General features: G+C 45.3%; 2 protein-coding genes across 7 annotated transcripts in view; one reads left to right on the top strand and one right to left on the bottom strand.

Moving 5' to 3' along the window:
• Window positions 1-685, bottom strand: part of lrrc9 (leucine rich repeat containing 9) — a 15850-nt gene extending 15165 nt beyond the window's left edge. The window contains exon 1 of one of the 3 annotated variants that reach the window (XM_035610687.2): window positions 401-685. In XM_035610687.2, coding sequence (XP_035466580.2) covers window positions 401-552 — 152 coding nt within the window. In that variant the 5' untranslated portion in view covers window positions 553-685. Of the gene's footprint in view, window positions 1-142 lie in introns of all 3 variants that reach the window. The other 2 variants (XM_035610679.2, XM_035610680.2) reach the window with 2 other exon arrangements.
• Window positions 1-22090, top strand: part of rtn1a (reticulon 1a) — a 22628-nt gene extending 538 nt beyond the window's left edge. Inside the window, exons 2-10 of one of the 4 annotated variants that reach the window (XM_035610691.2) lie at window positions 919-1466; window positions 9798-10523; window positions 11235-11921; window positions 19396-19603; window positions 19709-19847; window positions 19960-20029; window positions 20360-20406; window positions 20502-20560; window positions 21247-22090. In XM_035610691.2, coding sequence (XP_035466584.2) covers window positions 1244-1466; window positions 9798-10523; window positions 11235-11921; window positions 19396-19603; window positions 19709-19847; window positions 19960-20029; window positions 20360-20406; window positions 20502-20560; window positions 21247-21289 — 2202 coding nt within the window. In that variant the 5' untranslated portion in view covers window positions 919-1243 and the 3' untranslated portion in view covers window positions 21290-22090. Of the gene's footprint in view, window positions 1-918; window positions 1467-9797; window positions 10524-11234; window positions 11922-14180; window positions 14534-17508; window positions 17599-19095; window positions 19254-19395; window positions 19604-19708; window positions 19848-19959; window positions 20030-20359; window positions 20407-20501; window positions 20561-21246 lie in introns of those variants that run through there. The other 3 variants (XM_035610692.1, XM_035610694.2, XM_035610695.2) reach the window with 3 other exon arrangements.
• The last annotated feature ends 222 nt before the right edge of the window (window positions 22091-22312 follow it).

Here is a 22312-nt window from a genome sequence, read left to right on the forward strand (position 1 = left end):
TACAACACCGAAGGCCTTTTGCTGCAATACAAACTGAATGGTGGGTTCACACCGTACGCGACGAGTTTTGAGAACACACACACACACACACACACACACACACACAAAGGTTGGGACTAAAGTGTCCAACTTCCTCGCTCACTTTTTGCCGAGCCCTCTCCTTCTTCACCCGGTCACGACACAAATAGCAACTCGTGTCGGGCTGCCCTCACACCGCGACAGTTGTATCCCTGCCTTGTCTGATACAAGGCCGGGACGTCGACAGCGACGGAATATTTCACTCCAGTTCGAGTATTTCAACTTGAGCGACTGACGCGAATAAATTAAATCTACGAAGAATTCTCGTCCGGTGTGTGGTGAACACTCCGGTCGGCTGTGAACGCACCACGGTCAGGCCCACCTGAGTTCAGCAATGTTTGGCATCGGTTTGTTTCCAGGCAGGAGAGTCTGGTTGCTAGGGAGCCATCTTGAAACTTTTGCGGACTCGATCGTACTTTGAGCTGCCACACGAGGGCGCCACAGTGCCAGATAATTTATGAGCAGCGACATCATAAAAACAGACCCCTTTTTGGGTTAAATAGTCACGCGTTAAAAAATGCACACACACACACACACACTTGGAGTTGAATCTACATTTTTGTGTGAAACATCTTCAATTCGTATTATTATTTTGAGGGTTATGCTGCCCGAGCCCACACTGTTATATATATATATATATATATATATATATATATATATATATATATATATATATATATATGTGTGTGTGTGTGTGTGTGTGTGTGTGTGTGTATAGTCACTGAAGCCTGTTTCGTTACACCAAGTTTAATTCAGCTGTCATCGACTCCGTCAGTGTTGCACACTTGACTTCATTTGAACGTAAAATGTCTTTCACATTTGACTCTGCCCCAAATAAAGTGCCAACGGACACCATGACGTCACCGCCGGAGCAGTGAACTAAAACAATAAACCTCGCTCCTCTCTCTTCCTGCCCCGACACCGACCGACCGACCGACCGACCGACAGTCAGTGGCGTCGACGAGCCCCAGGCTCAGTTTGACAGACGCCGTCCAGGGGCTGCATTGTTTTTGTACGTGTGTGCGCGCGCGTGTGCGTGTGCGTGCCTGTCTCCGTCACCCATCCTCGCCGCTCATATAACACTCCAGTCCCGGTGCACGGTTGAGGAGGAGGAGAAGCTTAGCAGCAAGTGTATATTTAGTCGGACAACAGTGGGGCGAGAAGCATGTCCGCTCAGCCCGGTGAGGAGCTCGGTTCGGAGGGGAAGTGGTTCGGTGACGACTGCGAGAGGAACGGCCTGTTTGGGAACACGACGACCCGGTTCGACGAGCTGCGTGAGGATCTGAAGCCGAGAGGCGGCGAGGCGGCGGACGACCTGGCTCAACAATTCCATCCTTTCCAGGACTACGTGAATAGGCCTCCCGTTGCTATGGAAACTGCATCTACAGGTAAAGCGGGCACTTATCACACTCATCATTTAGCAGTCTACTGTATTTGGGCAACACCAGGTGCGATTCCATCTCTTAACAACCAAGCGCCGGCCGGCATTTTAGGAGTAAACGCAGCCACGGAGAAGCAGTCGAGTCCGTCTGTCATAGATTTCGTCTTAACGACAGATGACTTGTCTGTGAGCCGAGTCAAAACTTCTGGTTTTGGAAAACACGAGCAAAAGATGCAAGCGAGTAACTTCCATATAGGGTGTTAGACGTAAATGAACTGTCACAACAATGATGCTGAGGGGAGTGATGGGAGGCATCTTCAGGCTGTATCATTCAGACGTGGTCACTTGGTTCAGCCTTTGATGAAACATCAAACACACCGCATGTTTTCCCTCTGGTCAATGAGATATGAGTCTGTGGGAGTGGGCCAGATGAGAAGCAATAACAAGTAGCCTGTTGAAAATTCAATCATCAATGTGGTTCACCGGCAGATCTGCTGGACCAGCTCCCACATGCAGGGTTATATCTTTAATAGAAACCTGCACTTTTGATATGATGATGTAGGGAGGGGGCAATAAATAGTTTATAAACCTCAGACCCTTTGTCACTTTCATAGCCAGGAAGTGGATTACAAAATAACTTAATACCACACTTCTGTGAGTAAAAGACACTTCACCAAAATATTTTCTTTAGTCCTGAGGTAAGAAGTAGCATGCATGATGTAGGATTCCTTTGATCCCCGTTTTGGTATATTGCTGATGGTATTTTTTATATTATTGGATGCTGGGGGCAGTGTTTTTGTGGGAATCATCATGCAGTTTGTAAGTCCGTCACTCTTCTCGGCACAGCTCGGCCCATGTTGCTATTTTTAATCCTATAGAAACAGGCCTCTCTATTTGCCTGGCGAGCAAAACTGGAGCCCTGCACTTTCATTCATGAATTCACTGAAAAATTCATGAGATAATGTAAAAAAAAGAAAAGGAAAAAAAAGACACTTAGTTTCCTCTCATTGCTTTTCAGACCTGTCTTGTTTTGCTGACAAGCGCTGGTCCGAACCAAGGTGAAAAAAACCACGTCTTTGTATATCCATTAAGTACAAGAGCATCACCGATGACATAAACTGACCCAATCCTTCCAGACACAGAATTTGACATGAAAGCAGAACGTAAACACCAAAGTTTAAAGTGTTGCAATGGGAGTTAAAGCCATTGCAAAATTTACATAATCTATGAAAGATAACGGAAAAAAACCTCTAGTCAGTGTTTGCACTTTTTGGAAAAGTAAACAAAGGACCTGGTCCACCTTCATAGGGCGGAACACAAGATCAGAGTTGTGTACACACAGACAAACACAGAGACTATGTTTTTGATTCTTGAAAGTGGAAAGAATAGCTCTAATCTCTTATTGCTGCGACTTCCGCTGAGTCTCGTTCATAGCAGTGAAGTAAATCACTCTGTCACTTATATTCTTGGTGGGGACAGCATAGATCTCATCACATCTATCAAGGCACAGTGGACATTCTCCTCTTGACCAAACATGTGATAGTCTCTACTGATCTTTGTCAAACACATTCACTCCCCCCCACCCATCCGTAACACACTTTCCCTCTCTGCTGTGCTGGTGGATAGCCAGAATAAAATTTAAAGTTTATTTTTTGCTGAGGCCAGAGAAGCAGTTTGGCCTTTGAACAGTGAAAAACGTTCTCCTCTTCAAGACGTCTAGAATTGCCTAGAAAACTAATCGATCCGCGCCTGTCCAGCTGTAAATCTTCTTCTCAACAGTGATCTACCCACAGGACCCCAATAAATGCTGATTTCAGCTATATTAAATTACCACAGGACAGCAGCTTAGCCTCGGATCACACAGCACAGCACAGTAGAGCCTTTTATTATTTTCAAAAGTTTCCCCACTCCGCGAAGGCTTCGAGAGGCACGAGGAAGAAAGCTGTGGAAGATATTGCCGGTCTGTGAGAACCCCACAGTCAAATTTGTTTTCGTCAGACCAGTTGTGTTTAGGGGGCCTCCCCTGCTTTCTGCCATTTATGAAACCAACTAAGATTATACTGTGCACAAACAGTGACACCTCATAATGTATGATAACGGTCACTCCATCGTGTCCTGACAGTGTGTATTAGTCGTGAGTAGCGTTCTCCCACAAGCCAGTGCACGATAGGTGGATTTCACTCAAGTCATTCTGCATTTCAGCGCATCAGCCGCGTCAAGGATGAGACAGCATATGTCTGGCTGAGTCTTTTCCATATCTTTCAGATAGAGCACTTAGTGGTCTCGACTGGACTTCATAAGCAAGCAACTGTGCATTTGTGCCTTTAGCTGGTGAGAGCTCTTCTCCTGTTCCCAGGGGGGTGGCAGCAGGCAGTGCTAGGTCTTTTCAGACAAGATGATAAAGATGCAAGATAATACAGTGGAGGAAGAGAAGGGGGGGGGCATCTTAACGGCGAGAGAGCCGAGGCTGTGATGGAAAGGCTGATAGTTCAAATGGCCAGGCTGTCGGGGAAACCACATGCACAAAGAGATGTCCTTTCCTTCCAAAAGACTTTCAGTTTATTTTCTTCCTCTGACAAAGGCAGAGGTCGGCACAGCAGCTCCCAGGTGCTAGGCAGTGTTGGCAGGTTGCTCCACTAGCTGTCGTGTCAAGCATCTTACATATTTCAATAATGTTAAAGGTGGGTACAATATACACTGATGTGTCTGTGTGCTCTTCTTAATGTGCTACCTGCCATGTTTACAATCTCATTCATCCTCATCAGTCTTCAGAAGTAATAAGCTAGTGCTAAAAGATAAAAAAAGAAAAAAAAGAAAGATGAGCCAAAAGGCTCCACTATAGGGGGGCAGCTACACTGCATTACCGTTGTTACATCATCATTTCATGTGTTTATCCCCTGTGTTTACTTGAAAAACAATTACAAGCCTGCATGTGAAATGTGCTACGCTCTTGTTTACGATCTTGCTGCCTCAGTCCGGCTCTCTAGCCTGTGGAGATGGAGTAATCCCAGAGCAGACTGTTGCAAAACTGCTCATGGGATTATAGCTACTATCAGGAAAGGCACTTACAAACACTGTAGTCCATCTACATTTGTTTTTGTGTGTGTAGGTTGTAGGCTTTCCTGCCTACATCTGTACTCTTTAATCCCAAATGAGCCTCTACGATGAAAACAAACTGCCAATCCAAAGTCACACCGAATTGACAGCTTCGACCCAAAGCAGACAGCGTGCAGACACTCAGTCTGGATCCTCCCACATCCTCTCCATTCATCCGTAAAGCTCCATCCAAGCAAGAGAAACAAAATCAATGTAGAGGAAGACAGGTACTGTACGTACCACACCTTCGTAATCTGAATGGGGGACAGATTATCTTTTCTTTAAACTGTCTGTAGATTGATTCATCTTTGACAAAAGCTGCTGGAACAACAACATTTGTGCTGTGTGGCTTTCAGTGATTCTTTTGGTGGATACACCAACGATTCTTACAGTAATTGTGTGTCCTCATTGTCTCAGATCAATGCAGCTCAGTGCAGCCGAATCCCTCAGCACAGCTGTTCTCCTATCGACCCCTGCTAGTGGTTTAGTTGTACCTCAGCTCTCAGTATAGACCGTCTTTGTGCTCTCTCATTTTTTCTTCTTCTTTACTGGCGTGAAAGTGGAATAGTTAGTGACTCGTACTCGTGCATTTGTTGTACCAAGGAAATTGCAATCAATACAGGATGAACAAAAATGTCACATCCAAAGCTTTTAAAGGCCGAGGCAATAAAATATGTAGTGGGTCTTAAACTGTGACAATAAGTCAGGGACTTTTAATATTATACCACCACCCAGTGGAATCACACTGTGGTTAAGTTCTGTTGTACAGACTCTTGTAATACCATTACAAGAGTCATTTTAATTAATTAGTGACTATATACTGCATATATATATGTATAATTATACACAGGGGAAAAAATCCCCAAGAATTGGTCCACCATCAAAATAGAATTTGTGACTTATGTTCAGGTGCAAATTTTTTCTTCGCGTCATGCCAAACATTTGACCCATCCCCACATGGGATTACAAGACACCATTATTAGTCAAATATAAAAACTTCTGTTAACACACAGCCAAAGGAGAAGAACAGTTACAGTTACAGTATATACTTTCAAATAATATATATACGGAAAAAATTTGTACAACAAATACCATTTAAAAATATGCTACAAGGCAAAAATAATAAAGCTACAGCATTTTCTTCATCGTCAAGGGAACCGATGACATGGAAAGAAGAGTGAGCCCAGTGAGCACGGTGATGGATTGGTTTCCACAAGGTCATGGAGTGAAAGAGGACTCCTGAAAGGCAACACCACAGTTAGGAGGGTCATGGATGGAGTAATGGAACTGTTACAGCCGTACTTCTGAAGTACAGCTGAAACACTACTGGGATGAATAATGGCCTGTTCTTGGACAGACTTAAAGAGATGGAGATCCTTTGAAAGTCCGAGCAGCTTGTTGTTATTATCCGTCTTGTCATCTCGTCGGACTCTGCTCCTATAGCTGCAAGAAGTGCAACGTCTTTGAGATGTGCGGACGTTGTTGTTTGTGAGGGGGAAAGAAGTGAACCTCTCTTTCAGTCGCCTCAGTCCCCACTCTATTGTTAATTATAGTTTTTTAGTTTAATTCCACATTAAATAACTGCAGTGTATCAGAGAAGTGTCTTCATGGGAGAAAGCCCTGCTTCGCACTGAGAAACAGCACAAACCCTTAATTTAAAGTGGCAGTGTGTTCATATTGCAACTCCGGCTCCTTTGATATCGTCTGTGCTTTTGTCTGTGGCCTTGTAATTAGGAGCCCATGCCTTGGCATAGCACAGATTGTCAGGCTGAATTAGTTTCAGAGGTACACTGGCTGTACAGAGGACAACAAAAGGGACTGCTCCTTCACGGCGCTTCCCCTAGGACTTATTTATTTAACTGCATCGTACTTTTAGTGACATGATTGTGCTGTGTGCTTGCAATGTGAGTGGAGAATCCCTCCGTTGTCACGTCCAATCTCATCTGAGCGCAGCAAAACATTTGCTTCAGCCCAGTATTTTTTTTTTCTTTTCCCAGCATCTCAGTGCTATATATGCTGTATCAGCGGATTATAGATTCTCAACACATCAACTTTGTCAGCTGTCTAAGCATCTTCATTTGTGGCTGTTTAAGACAAACACAGCAGCCTGTTAATTGTTGCCGTATGCTGCTGCTGGTGAGTTAATCAGAGTTGTTACGTAGATGGGAGAGAGGGGTTGTGTGTTGCCAGAGATCATCTCTGTCCACAGTTTGTAGTGGCTCTGAGTGCTTCCCACATGCACAGTAGGTGTATTTGTGCTGTGAATCAGTGAGTGTTAGATTATGATGGTGTTGCCAGGGTGATGGATGATGGGACCTCTACGATGGTAAGAGGATTATACAGCGGCTTGCTTTAGCAGTTCATCAAGGGCATTCGTGTCACTGACCTGAACTTGGCTCAACAGCTGCCCATCTATTTTGCACACTGCTTGGATCCATAGACAGATCCAAGACCTGTTGTTGTATTAAATCCGAAACAACCTGAGGCTCAAGAGCATGTGGACCTGGTTTCACTTTTCCTCCATCATGTCACGTCACCCCTCCTCCTGTGTCCCAGCACGGGCATGTGGTGATTATGCCATTGCACTGCAGTATGATGTATTGTTAATGACTGAGTGTGCAGCAGGAGGAAGGACAGCAGAAGGAAATGGGCGGTGGGGCCTTTCAGAGGAAGTGAAGGGAGGGACGGGACGTCCTGACCCATTGGAGGTTCTGTCAGTCTGCATCCTCCAGAGCTAACCCTAAGGCTTCTATTTTAAATCTTTCCCCCTCATCCAGCCCAGCAGCTGGACCCTGCCTATTTATAGCACCACCACTGCCCTGGGAGAAGCAGGAGGGGGAGCTCAGTTTGTTTTAAATCTGACTTGTACACAGCACAACAGATATATTAAAATTAAATCTCATATAACGTGGGTTTTTGTGTGTGGGTGGTTATGGTTGTTTATTTTATGCGTTAGCAGGAAGCAGTTTCTTAGTTGATGACTGTGGACGTAAAAGTCAACAAATCGAAATACTTGACCTTGACTTCTGATCTGACAGTTTAAAATAACTATCACCACAGTGTCTTCCTGTTTTGCAAGTCATATGTAATATGAGTATCTTTAATGTTTCTCTGCAGTACTGTCACAAATTATTCAGCGAGATGTGGAGTGATATTTTACAGCAGAGCACACTCACGCCCAATTTTAAATCTCAAATGTATATTTAAAACACCATTAACACTTCAACAGTATGCGTGTAATTATTATTATTTCAGTTGTGTGTGTGTGTGTGTGTGTGTGTGTCGAGTGCCAGCATGCCGTTAGCACGCAGTGTCATAAAATATTGATTCAATACATTTATCATTGAACAGTTTTGTTGGCCTTGACTAGGTGACGTAAACCATTGAGATTTTGGTCGAGGCTAGATGCCGGCTTGCACATAAAAAATATTCTTCATATGTTTCATGTCACATGAGTATGTGTTTTGTTTTCATGTAACTTGTTAGGGGAGATGCAGGATCAGTGATCACAGAGAAGAGATGTGACTGCAGGCAGCCCTTTCCCTGCACGATTTAGAACAGACTTTGGTTGTGGCACTGTGGGTTTTTTGGGGTCTGAACAATCCCCTTTTGTCCCACAGCGGGTACAAGTACCCTCTGTTACTGCTGCCTCACTGATCTGCAGAGCCGTGCACCCAGCCTGACTATGCTGCTCTCACGGTGCCACAGCCCCTCTCCCTGGCAGCAGTGCTAGTTCAAGCACACAGCCCTGTTTTCCTTGATCAAACTGCTCAGGGGCCTGTACTATGAAGTCGGTTCTACATACCCAGGATATGTTTTCGTTATCTGGTTTGAATTAACCTTGCATGACCACCCTGGATCACCTGTAGCTGGATATTAACTGTCTCAGTCAACCCTGGGTTTTCCTATCCGGTTACGATCGCGTTCGTGTGAAAGAGGCAGAGTCGTTGATTACAAGCGGCATCGCCAGATCCATGAATACAGTTTTAAATATGATACGAAATGAAAAGCTGATTCCGTGCAGGTCAATTTGGTTTACGCAGCGTGTAAGAGGGACATTCTACGAAAGTGAAATGAAAATAATATGATCTATAATGAAAAAAATCACAGGAATTTATCAAGTTTACTACTAGGTGAATATTTTTGCCCTTTTGTCTAACGATGATCAAGCTATGATGAAGAGAAGCTGAAGGGATGGCAGAAGAAGTTAATGTGTGATGAGGTCAATCATACTGAACTGTTCATTCATGATCGTGAGAAATGTTAAACAGTGTGTGGATCATTGTTCTAATAAAAGAGATAGTATTACGTTTTTATTAATTTTATCTTGGTAGTCTCCAGAAGAAAATAAAAACTGTTTTACATGAAAAGTCTGGAACAGCAAGAGCTGTTCACATTCATATTCTGAATCAACATTTTGATTATTAGCCATAATGTTGTTACCATCCAAGCTCGACTTAACACAAGCTATGGGGCTGTGAAACAATGGTATATGCACCTGTAGAAGCCACAAGTCCGTATGATATCAACCTTGTTTTCAGAAAAACAAGTACTACACTACTAAGTCGTTGGAAAGGCATTTTCAATGGTTTATGGGATGAGTAGTTCCTTCACTCTTAAAATAATTGTAATGTACAAAGTCTTGTAAATTCTACCTCACTTTATTATTTGTCACGTGACTCTAAACTTTTTTGTCAGAATGATGACTCTGATTGGTCAGTAGTTGGACTGGTGACTGGCTTTGATCTCTTATCTCGAACTTGTAAGCCGTATGCTATAATGTTGCACTTCATACACTAAGTCAGGGTTTCTCCAGAAAGTTGATTGTGATGTAACTGTTCTAGGACTAATTCTCATATTAAAAGATTGATATTCAAACTCAGTAAATCTGGGTAGTCGTGTTTTTTATCGTCCACAGGGGAAACAACAGTACAGAGTAACTAGCTATCACCAACATTATATAAATAATGCCCGGTTGATAGGACCTACGTATCCTTCCATCTGCCATAGTCATATACGAACTAAGGCTCTGTAGATACCGTAGTGGTAGTGTCAGGTACAGAGAGTGTGTAGCCATGGCGACGTTGATCACTGACCGTGGGAAAATGATTCACTAGACTAGAGAGATTGAGACGGATCGTTAGTATTCTAAAATCTTTGGATTCATGTCGGTTTGGACTTACTAAAATTAAATTCCATACTGAACCCTGTCACTAAGTCTGACATTGTTCTCTCTTTGCAGATAATCCCATGTCTGGCCTGTTGAGGAAGACCATGAACGATGACGGTGATGTGTACACTTCCCTGCTGTCCAATCAGAGCTTCACATCAAGTCGGGAAGCCTCCTACCTGTCGGACGACTTGAAGCCCTCCAAGTCTTCAACTGGCTCCTCTGCCCTGAACGACTTCTCCAGCGACACCTACAGCTTCAGCTCCAACACTAAGATGACTTCTGACCTGGTGGATGACATGCCAAAATCACTGCTGGGCTCAGACAAGAGAGAATCCTACAACTACATGGACATCATCCACGGAGATGAGCGCAATGATCAGCACCAGGCGCCTGCGCACGGCCTAGTGGACACAAGTCCAGCTGTTCGTGACTTGCTCGGAAGCTATATGGACAGAGATGAGGATGATGAGGAGGAAGAGGAAGAGGAAGAGGAGAACCTAGGTCCAGCGCTGGGTTCCCACTCTTTCCCTTACGTGGAGGAGCCCTCTGATGAAGAGCTGTCAGACTACCGCTCCTACCGAAACCTCGGTGGTACCCCCCAAACTGCCAGCCCAGTGAAGATCACCTTGACCGAGTCCCAGCCTCGAGCTGAGCCGCAGCATCCTCCTCCTCCTCCCGCCATTGCGTCTGAGCGTGAAAACGTCCTCAGCGTGGGTTTGCAGGGGGTTCCAACTGTGACGCTGTCAGAGCCAGAGGACGACAGCCCTGCTTCCACGCCCAATGCTTCACCAACACGTAGGCACAGCAAACACACACACACACACACACACACACACACACACACACACACACACACACACACAGCAGCTGCAGTCAATATCTTTACAATCCTTAGAAGCAACAGTTTAAAGTCTATTTACATTAACTAACAATAGTTACCATAAACTACTGCTCATATAAAAGTAAGGCAAGTTGGGTTGTAGCAGGAAAAATACCCAAATGTACTGAATTGAGAAAATATGCTTTTTTACTACTCATGTAGTCAATATATATTTAGGTCGATTGAGCTTTCAATAGTCACATTAGCTGCTGTCAGACATGCACTGAAGTTCGGGCATTTTCCTGAACTTTTCCAGAGGGGCTGTATGTGAGAACGTATGTGTTGCTCCAGACATTTGCCAGAACTTTGCCTGCCAGCCCAATAAGTAAAAGTTCAGCAAAATGTCCAAATGAGCCCATGTGAAAATACTGCTGAAATATCTTGCAAGTAGGCGCTCTACCAGACACCCCCCCAGACATTTCCTGCTGTTGTGAATTTGTCTGACTTGGCTGCTTTCTTCATATGTGAAGGCAAACTTTGGGAAAATGTCCGGACCAAATCAGTTTATGTCTGAAATCAGCTATTGTCTAGCTTTAAGTTACATGTCCAGGCACTGTATTTCTGGCTTCTTCACTGTCAATGTAGACTCTAATGCCCACTTTTTCTCTGCATTTCTTTGTGAGCAGAGCAAGAATTCCCTTCCCATGATATGTTCAAGGCTGACACGGTGAAGCCTGCAGCTTCCAATAGTAGCCCCGGCACAAAGGCTGGCAGCAAGGAGCATGACGGCAGCAGTGCAGAGTCTGGAGACTCGGAGATTGAGCTGGTGTCTGAGGAGCCTCCGAAGGCCAGCAGTAACCCATTTGCCCAGCCACCTAAAAGCAAGGGTTCTTTCAGCCAGCCTAACAACCCCTTTGACACCCCCCCCATCGCCAAGGGTGGTTTTGGCCTCGCTGGCAACCATGCTCCACCCACAGCCTACAGCATTCTAAGGGAGGAGAGAGAGGCAGAGCTCGACAGTGATCTCTTCATTGAGTCTGCGTCAGAAGAGAGCCCAAAGAGAGAGAGGAGCTCCAGTGGCCCCAAACAGGGAGTCAACCCTCCCTCTCCCCTGCTTCACAGCGTCGTCCCTCCCCACACGACTGCTGAGGCCGTGCCAGCCGCGTCCCTGGTCACAGAAAAGGTCAGGACACCGGTGAAGACAGAGGAGGACCGCCCCAACAAGCCCAAGCCTCCCACGGCCGCAGTGCCCCCAGAGGTACGACTGGAGAAGCCCAATCCCGACGACATGCTCGAGCAAACCACTGAGGGCAAAGGAGACCGGGAAAAACCTGGGGCATCAATGATTCTGGAGGGCTTTGATAAACAAAAAGGTTAGTTCAATAAATCTTGACTTTCTCTTTTTCCCCAGAGCTTGGTGTTTTCTAAGAGATACATAGATCTATTCAGTACAAAAATGTACAAATAAACTTACTGCGTAATTGTGAAAGTATGGAGATATCACAAAACTCGTCTGTACTGTCTGTTCGTTGTTGCAGTGGTTTCACCTCTGTTTCTAAGCCACTATCACGAGTTCTGGCTTTCCCGATATAGTGCGGTCAGCTTGAGGAACAGGTAGCAATGTCTCTATACCTGCAAGCAAGTATAGCATGTGTATTTGTGTTTGAAATCATGCTCGGGGATCGTGGAAAAGAATCTACAGATAACTGACAGCACATTCCGAATCAAATGACTAACACACCACGTCTGCTGGTAGCTACCTGCATGGTGTGCCGTTGAGTTGTTTTGTTGACAAGGCTGGGAGAGTTAAAAGGATCGCTGAGAGAGATGGGATGTTCCACTGCTGAGTGTTTACCTCTGTGCCAGATGAAGTGCTTTCTGTCTTTCTTGAGGTCTGCTTCCCCCTGGTGGTAAGTTGGATTAAAAGAAAAGAAATTGGAGTGAGGATGCGTTGATTCATGTATGGCAAAGCATGATGACCAAGACTCAACAGCTATACTGTCCAACCTGTTGACATTAGCCTCTGTGTTTAGTGCAAACTGCAAATACACGGTAAAGCAAGCTCTCTCAGCATCTTGACAGCACCTGGCGTCTTACATCACCATTTAATAATCTGCAGTTAGATTAGTCAGGCAAGCCTGTCGTAGTCAGCAGGAGGTAATAATCCCTAAGATGCGCATTTGATGCTGGTATAGTTATTTTGACTTTTATTAGCTTTCCTCTCTGTCTTTGTAAACTGTGGGTTTACATAATCTTGATTTCAGAACTGGGGGACACCCCTACTGATGGGCTCCGAAGGATCCCTCTTACATTTGACAGAAATCCAATTGTAAAGATTAATTACAAATGTCGTTGTTTACATTGGTTCTGTAAGTCTGTGGCCCTCAGAGACAAAACTTGCTACTGATGCACCCTGGTTGAACAGGATGACACTGCTGAGTCTGATGCATGGTTTTGTTTGTAAACTGTACAATCTTACGAGCTGACATGACATTTTATCAACCGAAAAGGCTCCTTGTGTTTTGTTTAAGAGAAGGTTCTGGAAAATGCTAAAAAGCAGGTCATGTGTGTTTTCTCCTCGACCACTAGATGGCACAGTGCACCTTTGTCATCACTGTTCGGGCAGATATTGTTTTCAGCGGCCTGTGCACTTCCACACCAGTTACCATGGCAACAGTGATGGGGAGCATGTTCAGTATGGTTTAGAGAAATCTGTTTTGTTTTTTTTCTTGCCTCTTGGTTGGTATTGGCATTTAGGTCCGTCATGTCTGCACTGAGCAGAAGGTGTGAGGTGTGGCATTCTGTGTGTGTGTGGGGGGGGCTGTTGATGGGACTCAACAATGGCGTTATCCCCGAACCAAGGAATTATATTCTGCTCAGTGCTGACACCACAGTGACTGTGCTGTTTTTTTCGCGATTAGCTCGTAAGCATTCTTCATAGCTTTATTCAGTCCCTTGTCTTATTACACCTCCATTTGCATTACAAATATATTCCAGGGGGAAGTCGTAAAGCACAAATACAAACCCCGAAGGCTCTAAACAAGGAGCATTGTGCCGTAATGTACAGTGTTCCTCGTTATGAATTATTAAAGTTCCAGCACTTTGCCTCCTCATTTGTCTGCAGTCATAGTGGAAACAGCTATTTGAATATCTACAACCTTGTACCCAGCTGTGCAAATACAGTATGAAAAAAAAAAAAACCCAACAAAGCTGGATGTTTGCCATATTTTTCCTTAGCAACATGGTCACAAATCGGGACACATTCACTCTTCAGAAATCAAAGCTGATGTGTGAAACTTGACTTCAGACTGTAGGTTACACGTCTGTAGCGTGTACTACAAATTACAAGGGAAGCAAGCACAGCAGACTAGAAATGATATGACAATGCATCCACCTGCTTTGGGGTCTTATAAAAGCACATGTGGGACAACCCTCCCTCCTCTTGTACCCCCACTATCAAAAGTCTGGGCTTTTATTGTGAAATTGTACCTTCCCTTTAAAGAAAAACGCGTATCCACCCATCCACCCGCTTACCCCCCTAGGGTCTTGATCATTGCATGGATGGTTTGCTGCAGCAGCAACTGTGGTGTGGTGTTTACAATTTGAGCCCCTCTCTTCCCCCTCCCCCAGCACACAGACATACATACGCACTTTCCCCTGCTCCCCGTTCCACCCAGCGCTGCTCCACGGCATCAGTCTGTGCGCGCCGAGAGCCAGCAGCACCTTGGAAACCTTTCCTCCCTCCCTCCCTCCCTTCCTCCCTCTCTGTAATCTCAGCCTCTCTCCCGCATCCCTTTTTCGACCATTCATGCCTTTTCTGGGATGAGTGAGTGACTTGGTGCTACCGAAGAGGGAACGCAAAGAAGAAATCGGGAGACCGCAAAGAGCAAGAAAGAGAGAGCAGGGATATAACTGATCACCAGCATGCAGGCCTCTGCAGACGTGACCAAGAAGGAAAGCTCCTGGAGCGGCTGGAAGGGCCAGGGTACTGATGTGTTTACTGTGTGGATGTTGCTCATCAACTGTCTGTGTTTTGTGGCTGTTTTATCTCTGCATGTAGCGTACATATTCATCAAACTATTAGCTGTGTAGTCGAAATGTGTGTTTGTGCTTTTCATCTGTACAGTCGTTATGTAATTGTATTTGTCAAGTGTTGGGAGAATCAAACGGCGCTGTATGCCTGCGCCCCCTTTCACACAGACACGCCCCGATGACAGATCCTTTCTGCTGCATGTGTTTGTGTGTGTGTGTGTGTGTGTGTCTGGAAAAAAAAACAACAAAGAGGTGAGAGATGCTGGTGGGTGTTGTGGAACATAAGTTCAAACACTCCAGCTTTCTGAGAGCCGACTGGTTTGGGTGCATGATAATATGGATGCCAGTGTTGTGGACTAAGGCGTGTCATTGTAATCGCCCTCCCCACTGTGCAGCCGTGCTGATTTTATATGGTGTACGCTCTGCTTTTGTGTAATGAGGCTGTCGGAGCATCCGGACGGCACTGACAGACATTCTCCATGGTAACCAGGGCACACCCATTCTGATTACATCAACCCTAGCTCCGTGGCTGCCATGGCACCTTGCAGAGACTGGGCCAGAGATGAGTCTCCTCCGTCTGTCTGTTTCCATGGCATGGAGGGCTCGGGGAAGTGGCCAAGAGAGAAAATGGCGCCCCTTCCTACACACTGGTGCTGGTTTATTATCTGCCATTTTTCGATTCGTCTAAGCAGAAAAAGTGGAATAGATAATAATTTATTGTAGCCTAACAGAGACGTAGGTGAACAGTTACTGACAGTTTACAGCTTTGTTAAAACACCTCGATGACAAACCAGCAGTGGTCATTATTCTTTAGTCATTTTCTATTTAGTTTAACCTGGATGAGTGTCTGAGACTGTGTGTAATGTGATATCTGCCCATGGCGTTGGAAACGCATCAGATTAAGTGGAGACGGTCAGCACAGCAAAGGATGACATCGAGCAGATCGATTGTCTGCTGCTGTTTGTACACCACCCTGAAGCTGTAGGCATTTTTGTTGAGTCATTCTCATTGCACATGCACAGTACTGACTCACCGCCATCAAATAGCTCAGGAGTTAGCCAACAATGATGCAGACGTATCCAAAATTGAGGCATAAATCACATTTACAGTAATCAATATGACACAGCAGCCTGTAGGTTCTGTAATGCACGCCCCGAGTCAAACAACTCCATTATCTGTCTGCTGTGTTGTTCATCAATCAAGTAAAGTCATAAAAAGTGTCACAAAGATAATTAGACAAACATAGATGTTTCTTAATGAATTCTAAAAGGCACTTTTTAATCAGTAGTTGACAGATTTCAGTTGCTGTTCAAGATCACTATCGGATTGTTTCGTGGCAGAAGTTTGTCTTTGACGATCCAACTAGTGTGGATGGTTAGAAGAGAATCAAGCTTTGGAAATTTACAAGGGATGGTTAAATGGTAGACAGTTGGAAGCATTTAGTGCTGTTTTGGGTTTTAAGTGTTTTTTGTAACTAGCTCCATTTTCGAGTGTATTTTCTCAAATGTATCTGTTTGGCAAACCCAGAAGAGAAACTCACACTGTCCTCCGTCAAGAACAATCTTAACAATCTTAACAATCGCTTTAACGATAAATTCGACGTTCACATCCATCATGACACACCCAGGTTTACAGTCATCATGCACGGATCCGAGTTTCAGTCACTTTGTACAAGTCCCTGACTCTCAGCAGTGGACGACTGTTGGTAGCATGAGTCCCTTTAGATGTTTACTCAATCCGACTGATGGCTTGTTTGAGGCCACAAGGATGTCTTCAGTGATTTAATGAGGTCAGGCTAAACTAGTTTCACTTCAGAATAGTGGGAGGTGGGTGGGTGGTTGGGAGGGGGTCATATTATTGACGCTGGTGTTAATCATTTGCTCTGGATAATGCTTGGGCTGTATATGCTGAATATCTGAGAGGAGAATCGTAAGAAAACAAACAGGGCCCAGCAGACAGTATTTGGACCTGCTGTGCTGTGATCCAACATCCCATGTTCTGATTTGGATTCTGAGGGCTGAAAAGGCCTGACATAAAACTGTCTTCTACTATGTTGAGCTAATTGCTATTGTAAAAACTTACAGGGTGTGTCTGATTATGAATATTAGGTTTTAATCAAATACTGACATGTGAAAGTGAAATGTCTCCCCCAATCAGATTAAATTTGGCATAATCTGCGTTTGTAATCTAACACTCAGTTTTTAAGCCCGTTATTCATCCCTTTCCCCCCAATTTGTTGACATACACACACACACACACACTTGATAACCGACAGGTCTTGTATTAAACCTGCCATTGTCTCTTTGTGCTCCACAATAAAGGGAGTGGCTGTCTTCATGTGTGTATACTCGAGGCACATTATGTGTCGCCTATTCCCCAGATTCTGAGAAAGATTAATCTCACTGTTCCCAAAGGAACGCTCTTCAGCCCCCCCCTCGGCCTCCCTATTCTTCTCCTCCTCCTTCTCTCCATCTCTCAGCGAGCGGTGGGGAGAAAATGGAGCATGGTAGCTATGGTAACTGCATCAGGCAGGTGCTCGGCCGAGCCCTGCCACCAGAGCGGTAGAAAATGGTTACAGTCTCTTTGTTTTTTATTACCTACATCTGTAGCTACTGGAGTCATATGATGCAGTTCTTACACTGAAGGAGGACACTTCATTTTCCATTTTAACACAATGATGTTTATTTTAGTTGCTGCTTGGGAGTCTTTGTCATGTGTCGACGAGGCTACATTTAAAAGCCCGGGCATAAAAGGGCTCAGAGAGGAAGAGAGTGCAGGTTTGTATGTGTGTTAGTGCGTGCATGTGTGCTTGCTGGATTGCTATGTGGTTCTTTGGCAACCACACCCCACAGACCCCCCCCCCCCCCCCCCCCCCCCCTTGCCTCAGTCCCCCATTCTGATTTGTTGCCGTGGCTCTGGCCCCTCCCACCTGTGCAGGGGGACTGCCCCTCCACTGCTCTCCTTTTGTCCGTGGATAAAGCAGTTGCCTCTTTCCCTGTTCAGCCATGGGAGCCGCAGGTCAGTAAAAACGCTTCTGGTGCACTAGCTAAAGCTTTTCAGTCTGTGCAGCACATCACAAGGCACAGCCGCTGCTGCCGGTCAACACCTGTCTGTCTCTCTTGCAGAGCCGTCTGTGGTTTATGCGTCTGTGTGTTGCTACTGCTGCTGTCTGTGCTACCTGTGCCTGACTGTGTGTGTGTGTGTGTGTGTGTGTGTGTGTGTGTGTGTGTGTGTGTGTGTGTGTGTGTGTGTGTGTGTGTGTGTGTGTGTGTGTGTGTGTGTGTGTGTGTGTGTGTGTGTGTGTGTGTGTGTGTGTGTGTGTGTGTGTGACAGCATCTCCATTCAAATCAGTGGCCACAGGAACAGTTTTAGTTGTGGCAGGAACAGTGGCTTCTGTGGGGAGTGGTGCATGTAAAGCAGCGAGTGGACATGTATTCACCGTTTCTGAATGAGTATTGTCTTTTCTTTAAGAGTTGGGGGGGCAGACATGTACTGTCAGTCACTATTGACTCTACTATTGAAGAGAAGACAGATTATAGATATTTTACATCCAGTTACAGGAGCAGCAAGTGTAGCCGAGATCCACTCAGTCACAATGACTCCTCTTTCACCACCCAGGTTTAGCCTGTCTTTTTGGCATCCACAGATGCCTTTTAGTGGAGAGTAAAGATGGCCGTCATCACTATGCTGCTCACAGCTCCACTGCTAAAATTAGAGCAGGCAGGCAGGCGGACAGCTCAGAGAGGAAGAGTAAGTCACCCAAGAGACCTCGGCAGAGGCTCTCTCTCCTTCACGGGCACAAAAACTTCACATTAACGCTCCGGTTCTGCTTGCCTCCCTACATGTCATGAAGGATTTCTGGGTGTCGGCAGCAACAGATGAATGGTAAACCCCTAGTAGAGTTGCAGTGGTGCTGGGGAAGGCAGATCTCATGGAAACGGTCCCGTGTTTCCGACTGACACGGACGACTGCCAGAGGAGGGCCGTGTCGGCCACTGGAGTTTTAATGGTACACTGGGCTAATCCTCAGTTATCTCTCCTCCGTCATCTTTGGCGAGTGGCTTTGTATTACAGGCCCCACCACGCAAAGACGACAAGAAATGTAAGATTAGAAGGAAAATGGTGCGGCAAGATGTACAAGTGCCTGCAGGCACTTTGGATCTGTGTATTCAGAGGGATCAGCATTATTGAGACGCTGCACTGATGCGTCGTCATCTTTCATCAGTGACCACAGAGCTGCTCGTCTGACCGGGTCACACTGAACCGTTACCTGTGACCTGCTGATAGTTCTTCTGTTTCTGCTGCTGCCTTCACAGAGCTAAAGGTCAATCATTAATTCACTTCTGTGGACAGACAGTGCAGGTCTGCAACGCGCCTGCTCGTATGTACAACGTGTTTGTGTACGTATGAGACCAGACCAGGTGCTGCTGTAGATAAGCACAAGTCAGATGCAAACATGAGGCAACACAGACTGTGGGACTTGTTCGACAGGTCAGAGTCAGCTATTATCTTCTGCAAAGTTTGCTCTAAAGAAACTGACACCTTCACTGCTCCATCTCCCCCTAATGAGAAGCTAGGTTAGGAAGCTGGGTTAAAACAGGACCACGTGACTGCCGGAGATCTCCAAGGACGCCGGGTTGTGAACAGCTTCCATTTAATTGACCCAAATGTGTGGTGTGTAGCACGCAGCAGCAGTCTAATCCACTTTGAAAAGGACACGGCCGTGGACGGCCAAGGCCTGCATGTTGGCAAGCGAGAGGTCAGGTCGTGCTGGTTGCGGGTCCTAACCCTGTTTTGTCCTTTCACCCTCCCTCAGCGATTGACCTGCTCTACTGGAGGAATGTGAAGCAGTCTGGGGCCGTGTTCAGCGGCGTGCTACTGCTCCTCTTCTCCCTGACCCAGTTCAGTGTGGTCAGCGTCGGCGCCTACTTAGCCCTGGCGGCCCTCTCCGCGACCATTAGCTTCAGGATCTACAAGTCTGTGCTGCAAGCTGTGCAGAAGACCGATGAGGGACATCCTTTCAAGTGAGTGACACAGGGGGTCGATGAGTGAGACGGTTGCGTGGCTCTCATTGAAATGTCCACACGTGCAGTATATCAGTAATTTCTGTTTGTGTCAATCGTTACCAGATCCTACCTGGAGGTGGAGATCGCTCTATCCCAGGACCAGATAAGCAAATATGCCGACAAAATCCTGCTGTACAGCAACACCTGTATGAAGGAGCTCCGCAGGCTGTTCCTCGTGCAAGATCTGGTTGACTCCTTGAAGGTTTGCCTCACACACTCTCGTACCTTTTAAACAAACCCCAAACCATCTGGTTATACATTCATATCACAAAAGCTGCTTTAGAGCAAACACATCGTGTCTGTGTGTGTTTCAGTTTGCTGTTCTGATGTGGCTGCTGACCTACGTGGGCGCTCTCTTCAACGGCCTGACGCTGCTCATCCTAGGTGAGGTCATCCCCACTCGCATTCCAGCATTTCAGCCTTTTTGACCCTGTCAGAAGTTGTTCAGAGTTAACACAATACACACAACAGAGCCAAGTTATCGCATGTGTGGGACTAATAAGAGGAACAACGTGTCCTTATCACTGTTCCAAAACAGCATCTAATTATCGGACATGTGAACTTCAGTGCCATACAGCACGTGTTTACTTTTCCAGTTTACTTTAGATACGTGCAGCGGCTGAGGGCCCTGCTGACACAAAGGTGTTCCTGTTTGAACATATTCCGACTGTCGGTCAGAACAATTTTAACATTACTCTCCCTGCGCCTCCACAGCTGTGGTCTCCATGTTCACCATGCCCGTGGTCTACGAGAAGCATCAGGTAGGAATTTCAGCTTTGTGATTTGCTCAAGTCGATCCTTGCTTTTGGAAAATGCTGTCCAGTATTCACACCTGTCGTTCTCCGTCTCTTTTCAGGCACAGATTGATCAATATGTGGGACTAATACGGACCCAGGTCAACTCTGTGGTGGGGAAGTGAGTGTCTTGTAACTTTGTCAGACTTTTCGTTCAACATGAGAGCAAATCAAGCAGGGAAACTCTTTTCACAAGTGTAGTGGGATTTTTTACTGAGCAGGTTTGACCATAATCCGACAAAGTGTCTCTGCACCTTAATGTTGCAGCAATCCTCTCCGTCTTATTAGTGCTGCTGAGGTGCACTTGTATTTAAGCTCTAGTGGAGCTGCTTAGAGGCCAACAGGTAAGACGGTAGATGTTCTGGGCAGCCTCCAGATGAATGTATGTAACTAGAAAGTTGTGGAGCAGGGGTGTTGCTCAAAAAAGAGCAGTTGGGCTTTATAAACCTGCTCTTGTTCCAGCTTCAGTCATGTCACAGAGACATGAAAAATGCTGCAGATGTTAACGTTTTGGACGGGGTGAGTTCTATACTGTTGACATTTTGTTTGGGAGGAGAAGTCGGTCTATTTACTAACTATCAGTTCAAGTGTCTGAAGGTTCAGCTAATGCCAAAACATCTGCCTATACTTTTTGGACTGGCCACTTTGACTTTGCCAATTTTAGTAAAACTTGACATGTTGGTGTTATGGACTCAAGAGCACCAAGGGCTTTGCTTCCCGCCAAAAAATGAAGCAGAATAAATGCAACTTAATCCAGAGTAAATATCTATTTGGAGATGTGGTGTAAAGTTTGTTGTTTCTGCACAGGATCCAGGCAAAGATCCCTGGGGCCAAGAGGAAGGAGGAGTAGGCCTGTCTGTCTCACCGTGAAGCTCAGAGTCAGGCAGCTCGCTCGCTATTGAAGAGCCTGGTTGTCACCTGTGGGGCGTAGTGCTGTGTCATCTTGGTGTTCTCTAAACGCATCCACTGGAGAAGCCTTCACCCTGTCTATAGCAGTGTAAACACTAACACACAAAGTCACACACACACATAATCCTGTTTCTAGGTAGACAAGAACACAACTCGAAAACAAAAAAAGTAACTGACTTTTTTGTGTTGCTTATTCTAAAGTGCATGAAGTTGAGCCTTGGGTAAATAATATTTGATATCTTTTGTGCAGTTTTTAAATGACGCTACATTTTTGCTGTGCAGTGCTTACCACAAACTACGGTTTGGCACAAAAAAGCTATAGATGCCCACAGACGTGCTTTGCTGCGGATGTTAAATACTGCTTCATGTTTCTGAGTTAGCACTTGGGGCTTCTCTCAGTTTATGTCAAGATATATAAATATCCAAAATGATTTCCTTTGGTGTTTCCAAGCACAAAATAATTTGACAGTTTGCGTCTTAGATGTGGTTATTGTAGGGTTTTTGCTTTTGTATAACCATAAGGAACAATACACACACTCATGTTTAAGGTACTGTTGTACAACTACTATGAAGACAAGGAGTATCTGGTGATATTTAGCTTGTTTGAATCACTGTCCAACTTTGTACTATGTTCGAATATACTCTGTAGTTCTTTAGACCCTGGACTCTAACTATTTGCACTTACAGTATGTATTTAATTACAGGAATAAGAAAAATAAATGTACCTTGATGTATAAACCTCTCCTCGGCCACTTTACTGTCGAGTTCACATTCATAGGACGACCTCAGGTTGGTGAAGACGAGTCTGTGTACGACACTGCAGCTAAATTTGGGGTGATAACACTTTGGAAAGGAGACTTGGAATGACCTATAAATACAAGCCAATGAATTCTGGCACAGACACACACAGTTGTGTGTGTGTGTGTGTGTGTGTGTGTGTGTGTGTGTGTGTGTGTGTGTGTGT

This window comes from Scophthalmus maximus, chromosome 15 (assembly GCF_022379125.1).
Source record: "Scophthalmus maximus strain ysfricsl-2021 chromosome 15, ASM2237912v1, whole genome shotgun sequence".
Taxonomy (NCBI): Eukaryota; Metazoa; Chordata; class Actinopteri; order Pleuronectiformes; family Scophthalmidae; genus Scophthalmus; species Scophthalmus maximus.